Source organism: Daktulosphaira vitifoliae, unplaced genomic scaffold (genome assembly GCF_025091365.1).
Source record: "Daktulosphaira vitifoliae isolate Bord-2020 unplaced genomic scaffold, ASM2509136v1 Scaffold_2, whole genome shotgun sequence".
Classification (NCBI taxonomy): Eukaryota; Metazoa; Arthropoda; class Insecta; order Hemiptera; family Phylloxeridae; genus Daktulosphaira; species Daktulosphaira vitifoliae.
In genome coordinates, this window is record NW_026099573.1 from 35504190 (window position 1) to 35515740 (window position 11551).

The 11551-nt window shown below is 24.0% G+C and overlaps 1 protein-coding gene across 1 annotated transcript; it reads right to left on the minus strand.

Annotated features, from left to right (window-relative positions):
- Positions 1–1115: 1115 nt before the first annotated feature.
- Positions 1116–11150, minus strand: LOC126899823 (uncharacterized). Its single transcript, XM_050675048.1, has 8 exons — positions 11117–11150; positions 10967–11017; positions 10844–10873; positions 7444–7491; positions 7148–7201; positions 4029–4092; positions 3824–3903; positions 1116–2034 (listed from the first exon to the last, which is right to left on the minus strand). The coding sequence occupies exons 7-8, from the start codon at positions 3893–3895 to the stop codon at positions 1291–1293; spliced, it is 816 nt and encodes a 271-aa protein (XP_050531005.1). The 5' UTR covers positions 3896–3903; positions 4029–4092; positions 7148–7201; positions 7444–7491; positions 10844–10873; positions 10967–11017; positions 11117–11150; the 3' UTR covers positions 1116–1290.
- Between the last annotated feature and the right edge of the window lie 401 nt (positions 11151–11551).

An 11551-nucleotide genomic window follows, 5' to 3' on the forward strand; every position in this document is an offset into this window, starting at 1 on the left:
CTGGTTACAGTAGAAATAATATTAGGTTTCTAAACTTTTTTAGGCAACGATGAGACGGCGACCATCTCACGAATACCATGCAATGCGATTATGTATAAGGTACGAGCTAATCAGTAACAATTAATTAAAGTTAAAGAAAATTAATATAAATATTTTATCTATTGCTTTATCGTTCTTTCTCAGATTACTAATTCTAAATAATTAGGTGTTAATATAATATAATTATTGACACTTATTGATTTTAAATCTTATCTAATAATTATTCTTTGTTTTTATAATAACTTTTAATAGTATTTAATTTAATTAATTGACAAATAAATTTAATAGTATATCAAAAGTTATTAACATTTTGAAATTTTGACAGGAGACGGATTATGGCCTAGAAATGTCCAATGATAAATGTCGAAAGAGAATTATAATTGTGAAAGATAAATTACAACACAATTAGTTACAATAAAATAATGAATAATATTTCACTATGACTAAAACATATATTATTGTATAAATAAAGTACTTATGCTTACAAAACGTTCTACCGAATAATAAAACTTACTTGCAGTAGAGATATAGGTTAAACAACATAATATACGATAAAACAAAATGAAATAAAATTAATCTTAAAACTCTTTATAAATTCTTTACTAGAGTTACATAGTAATAAAATAAATAACAAATGATTGATTACATTACTATAAAAATATCGATATTCATACGGTATGAATATCGATATTGAATCTTACCATACAAATAACTTCTGTAATTCAAGTCCAAAAGATGATATCGACTAATCATTTTTTCTTAATTATATAATTAACTAAAAGAGTAAAAAGTTAATTATGTGTTTTGTCTTTTAAAAAACTGAATATACCTTTATAAAATATAAGAGAAAAACATAAAGTTGTTGATAGATTAAAAAAAATATACATGAATGTGTTAAAGCTTTCATGGATTGTCTTGTTGCTTAAAGTTCTTCAACTTCAAGTTTTTACTTCAAGTAAAAATATACATTTATAAAAAACCATAATTCTGAGAATTATTATTATAACTTTTATTAAAATAAATAATGTATTATTGTTTTTATTTAAAAATAATAGAACACAGAATCTATAGGAAGAATTCATTTTATTTAAAAAAATATTGAAATATGCTTAATGAGTATCATATGTATAAATTATTTCACATCTTAATGACACATCTAAATTTTTTTCTATTATTAATTGTAAGATGGTAGAATAAATTATTTATTACAAGTGCGATTAAGTTACCATAAATATTTTTGAAAATAAATATCTACCTTACTAAAAAATTTATTTTGTAAATATTATTGAATTCTACATCAATTAATTTAAAAATTTGTTGAAATTTTTCTTCTATTTCAGATAGGTTTTCTGGTATAAGTTCAAATTGGTATGGCTCGTCGTTTGGGTAATGTTTTGGAAATCCTTTTAATATTTTATCCAATAAATTTTGTGGCAACGTGGGTTTATACACATCATTAAATTCTGTATAATCTTCTATAAAATTATATATGTTCTGTTCTTTGCGCGATAAGATAATACTTGCGTAATCAATTACCAAGTCTTTAAAAATGCTCATTAATGAAGACACATTTTTTTCTTCTTCAATTTTATATAAATCATGTTTTAATTTATTGTTGCCATTCAAATATATCAGTGCATCACTCAATTTTTTTAAATTATTTATTAATTCATCCCAACATGGTATAATATAACGATTAATTCTCATAATCTCAAAGGCATATATCAATAGCACAATCGTATACTTAGAAGTTCGATCGCACATGATTATTATTGCTCTACTAAGAGTAAATTTAATTACATTGTTGTACATTATTGAATTAAGAATGAAATCGTTAATTGTTGTATTGGGTAGTGTAAAAAAATACGGTTGAATTAGTTCCTCTTTAACATAATTCCATAATGATAAATTCTCCACATCTCTTAGTTGCTTTCTGGTTTGTTCATCATAGACCGTATTATTTATTAAAGATGTATTATTATCTTGTTTACTGGTCTGTTAAAAATACATTTATTTTTTTTATAATATTTTACTTTAATTACTTTTTTATATTAGTAATATAGGCTCTATCATAAAAAATTTAACGGTAGCAAAATTTTAGTTTAGGTTGAAATTTAAAATGACTTTTTTTGACGATGTCATCGGTTCTAATTACTATGTACTCGACTATTACTAGTTATATCAATAAAATTTGAATAGAAAGACTAAATAGAAACACGAATAATCAGTCTGTAACAGTAGAAGTATTTTTTTTATTTAAATAAAAATTCAAATTATATTATCTATTCATTATTACTTTTATTTCACTTGTATATTAAATAATAATACCCAGTACAGTCGAAACTACACGTAGTAAACTTAAATATAGACGAAAAATTACTAGAAATATTTACCACTATCATACTATGCTCGGATGACATTGTGCAAAAAGATTAGTCATAGGGATACTTTTATTCAAAGTACATTGAAAAACTTAACAAAATTGTTATTTAATGATTTTATTGTTTCTAAACAAATTTTAATATAGGCTTGAAACAGAAATATCAGCAAATCGAATACATAAATATTTTCACTGATAGTAATATAAAAGTTTTTATTTGTAGTATCATTAAAATACTGAGTAAAGCTCAAATATAATAAACAATCATTTTAATCATTGGAGATTAATGTATATGATGTATTTATATTATTTTTTACTATATATTTAAAGTGTTACTCAATGGACCTACAGGACTCAGTGCAATTACTGTTCTTTCCCACCTTTATAACAACTAAAATTAAAATTAAACAAACAGTGTTACAAGTATAAACGTTTGAAAGAAGAGACATAAAGTTTCAATAAAAATGGAATCCCACGTAGTAAATTGTATATAGATTAAAATCTGATAGTAATATTTACCATTATCTTACACTCAAATGCCATTATACATAAAGAAACGTTTTGAAATAATAAAAAAAATTAACGAAAAATGTACAAATTTTAATTTTGTCCATCAATAACAAAAAAAAAAAAGTCATCGGATATATATTTTTAAAACTTACAGTACATTTTAAAAGATTTGATTTGATGATATAGGTTTAAGGTCGCGTAGAGTTTTTGGAACATTGTTAATTCTGTTTTTCAATTTATTACACCGATAACTTCAACTAATATAATTATTTATTAATAATGTACCTTGATACTCTACCTCCTACTATATTTTGATATTACATATCATACATAAAATAGGTAATCAGACAAGTAAACAGTATTACAGTATAATTATTTGAAGGTATATTAAAGTATTTTTGATACTTAAACCTTTACATTTTATATTTTAAAAAAACCTCTCGCTAAGTTAATTTTGATGAAGATTATATAAGAATTTTAAAAAGATTTAGAGATTATTATTATTATAAATATAAAAATTAATGATCAAATGATCATTCGATGATACATTAATAAACAAAAATAAAATATCTTTTATTCATACAGGACTCTTAACGAATTATTTGCCATTGTTCATATTTATGTGACTTTAGTAACTTAACATAAACTAACCGCCCAATATCTATGCGTAATAATTTTATTATGCTTAAATTAAGTTGGTTGATGTATCAATTTTTATTTTTATTTTATTGAAAAAAAAATTATTTATCATGTCATGTTTACAGTGATAGCATTTTCCCAGATAGCATTTTTTTATATTGCTGTATGGGCCGTAATGAGTCCTAAGTTAAATTTTACTTTCAAAAGGTTGAAATTATAATTGAAGTACACACATAGACATATTTATAAACTTACTTGGATTTTAATTACTTTTAATTCAATTCGGTTGTCTATATTCTCTATAAATGATTTTAGTTTGAGATTCATTTCATTATCTGTCAATGAAAAAAATTTGATAATTTTATTAAATGTGTATAAATCATGAAATTTTTGTATTGTTATGATAAGACATTAATATGCTTCAACAAGTGACACATTTATTAACATGACCTATACATACCGTTTAATTCGAAATGATTAATTTCTTTTTTGTAACTTAAAGTAATGTATTTTCTTTGGAATGTCTAAAAATATAAATTACAGTGATTATGAAAAATAAAAAGAATTTGTAATTTTTGGAGAGTTAAAGAGGATAGTAATTATACTTTTAAACTTAAAAAATATACGATTCAATATTGAATCTTATTTTTTTTAAGAAACTCGATTGTTTCGAAGAAATTTTTGAAAAACAAAATAAATGATTCTAACATTAAAATAATAAAATCTATGTTGGAAATCTGTAAATTTGTGAATAAGCGACGTCATATAAAAAAACTATTAGCTTCCTGTATTTATAATTTCTCGTGTATTATACATGTATATTAACTCATATTTTGAAATTTTAAAGTTTTATATCTAATAAACAATCTAAGTCAAGTTAAAAATTCAAATTCCATTTAATGTTAAATTAAAAACTCAAACATTTTATTAAATTCAAAATATGTGTTTACATAAAAAAACAAATTTGACACGCTTACAAGGCATAATGGATGAATTTAAAAAGTATTACATAGTTAATAATTCAAGAACAATGTATAACTAAAGAAAAAAAAATTTTAATTATGTTTATTCTGTGAATAATTGAGTGGGTTATGATAAAAATATCACTCTGTATACTGATATTCAGAAATTTTCCGTGCCTAGTTTCACCTATGATTTTGTTTACCGTTGTATTGTTGAATTTCATTGTGGCTTATATTTTTTTGGTTATATTTTTTATATGTTAATACTTGTTCTGAATTAATTATAAATAATATCACAAATAAGTGGTGATATAAAAAGTTTAAATTTAGATTTAAAATCAGCACGAAACATGGGTTTAGGAAAGTAAATTTTTAACTCTGATGAAAATACATTTTTTCATAATTAACCACAAATTATCTTCGGAAAAATTTTGTATCAAGCCCCTCAATTTATAATTTTTGATAATTTATCAGTAATAATAACAATACTAAATTATTAAATATCAATTTAATTTATATAATTAGTTGTTTTAATAAATATTTAATCATATATTATAATTCTAAATCATAGATCTACTAATTAAGAATAATGAAGGAAATAGGAGATAATTTTGTTTTTGGAATAATTCACCAATTTCTTAAAATTAAACACTATCAACAGATTTATATCGAATCGTCTCTTATGATAATGACTTTAAACACTGTCAGATATCATCTATAATTTTCATAACTATGCCACCTCCATACTGTGCCCCGACCCCACTACGCTACCGTTGTTTTTAAAAATGATTCAACTAAATCAGAGTATACTAGGGTGGATAAGTAGCGCGGCAAAGTGATGCATAATGTTAAAATTTACTTAATCCGAATCTCTCATCCAATCTACGTTTAAAAGTTTTTGTAACTCATACAGTTATCTTGAGTTTTCTTAATAATCTTAGTTGGATCTATAATATATGTACTTGTAAGATTATTGCGTCATTATGTATAAATTGGGTCATATCGGAGTAGTAAGTAGATATAAAAAGAAATTAATTAATTGTCAATAGTCAATTTTTTGTTGGGATATAAAATTACAACCACATTAAGGTAACGGAAAGGCGATGGCCTTATCACCAATACCCCCAGTCGAAGTGTCTATTAAGTAATATTAACGTTTTATAGTGATAGCTGGAGGTTAGACAAAGGGCATTTTTATTTTTATTACTTGTTATTTCTCTTCCTTCAGTATAGAAATAAAAATGTCAAAAACTGGTACACAAATTGTTTTTGTCCAATAATTTTCTAGATTAAAACATTTTATGTTAAAAAAACTGGTGGTTTAGGTGTGTTGCTATTTGACACATTTAAAAATATAAGGGATAAAAATAAAATATACCTAATGATTAATAAATATTTATATAAAAGAAATAAAATTGAATTATCATAACTATTTTTATTTGTTAATTAATTAAGTGGTTCATGATAAATGAACCAAGCTGTATATTATATATGTAATTAATACAATGCGTAATTTTCATTGAATAAAAATACTCTATGTGCATTTAATAGCTGTATCGTTTTAATTTATAAAAGTTTAGAGAATATTACGACGAGTTTTTTTTAATAATTAAATAATCTTAATATTTTTTATTTGTTAAAATGAAGAACCTAGTATGAAAAATGATTTTTAAATTCCATTATACTAATGATCATAGTACAAATTTATAAAAACATGTATTTGCGCTTCACAAATGTACAGAAATATTCAAAGCCAAAAATAAATTCATGATAACAACAAAAAATTGTCGAGTAATATCTGCCGAATAATATTAAATAAGTAATATTAAAACAGACGCAATAATTTTGGGCAAGAATGTTAAAAGCTTATTCAATTTAAAAGTTATAAATAAACCTGTTACGCTCTTCGTAAGGAGTTTTATATAATTTTACTACCCTAAAAAACAAAATATTGTATAGTAAATCAATGGATTATATCTTTAAAACCAATGAAGTATTTTATCGATTAAAAGCGGGTTTAAAAGCAATTTTCGAAAAAAAAAAATTGATGATAATACGCGGTTATTTTATGAAGGTTTTATAAATTTCTTGATTACAAAAAAAAACAACACTCCTATTTTTGATACCAGTTTTAAGTCACGCATATAAATATAAATTATATCACTGCAATGACATATTAACAATACAAAACTTATCTTCAATGAGTTTCTGAACCAAGTTATAGATATATTATAAGGTTAATCATGAAATAAATTCGTTTTACAACACTTTTATTTTAACATTCACCATTTATTAATAAAAAAATTAATACAGTATTGAGTATTTTACTCTTGATTTCTTTTAGTTACATGGTTTTTTCAATTTATAATCATGGAGTTCTTTTCATGTTCATCAACATTAATTTATCAAAAGCATGTTTGGTAAATTGAGAAAATCATAATTTAAATGATATCAGGAGTAAAATTATCAATATTTTATTTATTTTTTGATTAATAAAGTGATTGATGATTAAAAATCACGTTGTAATTATATTTAATAATATATTATTAAATAATAATATTTGATTTAATAAAATTATGTGCTTGATTATTCAAATTTTATAATAAAAGTAACATACGATTGTAAAACGTTTTATGTCTTTTTTTTTTATTTTTCCAATAATGACTGCAAGCTAAAAAAAATATAAATTTTTCAATAATTTCTTAACAAAAATAAATACAATAATATTAAAGTATTTTATTTATGTTTATTATTATATAAATCTGTGATTTTAAAAAATTCATATTGAAAGTTTATAAATAAGAAATATTAACTTCCTCTCCTATCACAATCAAAATGTACTAGTAAATGTTAAGTTTTTCATAAATGGGCTGTTTTCTCTCATTCAGCACACTTATGATTTAAGATACTTACAAAATCCAAATAAATTTCTGCAAAAATTCCATTTATATTTTCAATATACTGGAAATAAAATCCAAAAATACATTTATTCAGTTTGGTAATAATTAGAAATTTCATTTTGTGAATGTTAAAGTTTGATACGGGGCCGTATCACGCGGAAATCATAAAATAAACATCACTGACAGGCGTGGCTTCTCAAATAATTTTTTAGCTTCAATTCGAAGTTGAAAAGGTATTAATTTTACTATGATGTGTTAATTTTTTTGTTTTGTGAGAGCTAAGAAAAAGTAGTACTGCTTTTAAGACCTTAAGTTATTTTCTTTTATTTGATATAGTATTTTTCAAAATCTGACCCTTTACCTGTCCACAAGAGGGGATTCAAAAAAGAAATTTTCTTCTAAACTCAATTTATTTAACTAATTTTTCAAAATTTTCCGGGATTATTGCATCTTTTAAAAATCTAATTTTATGTAATAGAAGATCAATAAAAAAAAATTTGTACCAACGACCTATTTTCTATGTGCGAATAGCAGGCAAAGTAGAACAAAAAGTAGGAGTTCATTTTACTTTTGGAATAATCTACAATTTTTTTAATATTAAACACTATCTACAGATTTGCATCAAAAAATTTCTTATGATAGTGATTTTAATCACTGTCAGATATCATCTATACTTGTTTCAACTATGCCACCTTCATACTGTGCCTCCACCCCATTGTTCTACTATATTTGGTATTAACTAGTAATAAAAAGACCGGCCGATAATATTCTGATGAATAATAACAGTAACGTAATGTATGATATCACGCACTGACATAACATTTAACTTATTTATTTTCCGTTTTAATACAGCCAATTCATAATAATCATAATATTATTGCGTTTATTACTATTAGAAATAATTGTTGTGAGATTGAATAATATATCCTTACACAGCTTTAACAATAACTATGTATATCTATAGCTTATAAATAAAGTTTAAAAGTCTCGAAAATTTTAAGACTTTTAAAAATTGTATAGAAAAGGATTTTTTCTGTCGTGAATTAAAAATATATTTTATAAAATTTAAGAATACACCATTTTGTTACATTAAAATGACAGTCAACAGACGAAACGATGTGCTCTTATTGGTCTCTGACGTCTCTAATATTCGTTTAAAATCTTCGGTCATTTTCGTTAATGCTGTAAAATGAGTCAACTACCAATATATACTTGGTGTATGCTTTTTTAACAAATTTTCGTGCACTATTCGTTATACTACTAAATTGTACAGAGTATACTTGTGGACGAATTAGTTTGATCGGTCTAGCGCACTCTCTATTTATTTCGTATTCTGTAGTATTATCATGAAAAATGCTCCTCTTCATTTGTATCTGAGTAGGACTTCCCTAGTTTTAGCAAATACTAGAGGGTATATGTCATTTAAGAAATTCCAGAAAGCATGAATTTATTTTCAAGTCATAAATTAAGTCCTAAAATCACGTACTAAATTCGTTCAATTTTAAAAGTTTAGTTTTAAAACTACTTTTTGATTTAGTTTATAGATTTTTATGTTGATCAGTATTAATTAGGAAAAAGGATTTATTTATTTTGTCGAATATTTATAAAATATGATGATAAATTTTGAAATTTTCATTAAGTTATTTAAAAAAACAACGGAATGTTTGTGTAATTTCATTAATAATTTTCTTAATTTATAAAATTATTTTATCCAAAAAATTGGTTTTAATATCACGTTTTATGGTTACGATTATAACCTCGATTTTAAAAATCTTTAGTTGTTTAATTGTTTCAAACAACTCTTACTTTTATCTAATGAATTATAAAACTATGTTTTATATGATATTATAATGCACGTTTAAAAGTGTGCATAATTCCCGCATCACGCTAGTATATATCAATTAAGAATAACAAAACTATATATACAGTAATTTATTTATCATAACCCACTCAATTACTCACAGAATAAACATAATTTAGATATATTTTTTTTTAGTTGTACATTATTCTTGAATTATTAACTATCTAATACTTTTTAAATTCATCCATAATGCCTTGTAAGGGTGTCAAATTTGTTTTTTTCAATGTAAACACATATTTTGAATTTAATAAAATATTAGAGTTTGTAATTTAATAGTAATTAGAATTTCAATGTTTAGTATAACTTTATTCGTTTATAAGATATAAAATTTCAAATTTTTGAGTTAATATACATTTATAATACACGAGAGATTACAAAAAAAAGGTAGCTAATGGTTTTTTTATGATATCGCTATCACAGATACGGAACGTTTATTGTACATGACTTAATCAACAGATATGCTAAATGTGAGGTTGTAAAACATTGTTGTTAGGAAACATTTAAAAATAAATAACTAGAGATACAGAAAACATATCTACCGATAGTCATTATTGACAATAAACGCTCCGTAACATGTGTAATAAGCGACGTCATAAAAAATCATGAATCATAAAATCTTATTTACGCAAATATGGGTAGGTAGGACACTTAATACTAATGCCACGATGGCGCTGATATAACAAATAATAAATTTTAAATGTGAGTTAGTCTTAGAAAGATAGATGAACAATCGTTTTACTTATCGGCTAATAGAAACAAGACTGATTATGTTGAATATTGAAAAGGATCAATTGAAGTCAAATGCAAGTAGATGACTAACGTGTACAATATGTTGTGAACGGTACTGTAATGTATCTCAAAAAATATAGACTCAACAGCGATATACTGAGCAACATTCGCATAGGTGGTATTTTACTTTTACAACAAAACGGATACAAAACTACTGGCTCACAAGCGCCAAAGAGGTTATAGCTTAAGAATCGTAAAGATGGCGACCATAATGCAGACATAGAGAGGAGACCGACAACAACTCGATGTAGCACAATGATAACAAGAATAATCACAACATAATTTCTCGATAACATATTAGACCGATGTGTAATCAAGTGCCACTTACTATTAATAATAATAAAGCCCTTAAACATTTTATTAAATTCGAAATATGTGTTCCCATTTGAAAAAACAAAGATGACACCTTTACAAGGCATAACGGCTGAACATAAAAAGTATTAAGTAGCTAATATTCTCTGAATAAATGAGTGGGTTGTGATAAAAAAATCATTATGTATATCTATCTTAAAATCATAACTATAAGCTTAAATATATTTAATTTGAGAATTTTGGAAAAATAGAAATTAAATGTCACTCATTCCCACTTTCTTTTTTTGGTAGTAAACAATGAAAATAATTTTAAATTTCCTATACATTCTGTACTGGAGAAACGATTATTCTTAAGTCTAAAAACTAGTGTACGACATATTGAGGCGTGCATTAGTTCCCCGTATTACTCTATTATTAAAACTGGTATATGTCTGCTTAAAATAATTCTCACCAATATTAAAGGACCACACTCTAAATATTCCTAAAATAAAAAATTGTAAGGTAGAATGTTTTTATTAAATATTGAAAAATAATAACAGTGTCTAGGTGGTAACAATACACAATAAAAACTTACTTCTAAAGGTTTTAAAAAATTTCTGTCACTTTTCCAAACAGCAGTTGTATGCTATAATATTAAATGTTAATATTATTGACATTAATTTAAAAATATTTGATTTATAAAATGTATTTATATGATGTTTAATTTAATAATGATTAAACTTACGCCACAGTTTCCTTCAATAAAATCTATTTTTACATTTCCCTATATGCATAAAACCATACTTGTAAATTTGACATTTATAATCAGAGTTAAAAAATCCAAAAAAATTATAATTTAATATGCAAGTAAAAAATAAAATTATATAATAATTTTATTAGTTCTAAAAATGTGTTAAGTGTGATGTGTTATACTAAAAAATGGCACATTATAATTAAATAAAAATTATCTATACTTAAATATTAATTTAAATATCATTTAATAAACTATTTAAATTACCAGCACATTTTAAAGCACATAAAATGATAAAACCTGTAAGGTTTCAGCCATACAGAGGGCCTACTAATTACCCACTGCCCAGGGGGAACACTGGACAGTGACCTAGTAGCCGCGCCAAACAAGATATTACTTGCTGACGGAGCTACTAGGTTTTGATAAAAA

What these genes read in the sequence shown, in the direction of transcription:
- LOC126899823 (XM_050675048.1), bottom strand. Translation starts at nt 3,895, where the DNA reads ATGAATCTCAAACTAAAATCATTTATAGAGAATATAGACAACCGAATT. An exon ending in TAAAAGTAATTAAAATCCAA is followed by an intron (nt 2,035 to 3,823) that starts GTAAGTTTATAA and finishes TATTTTTAACAG; the next exon opens with ACCAGTAAACAAGATAATAA.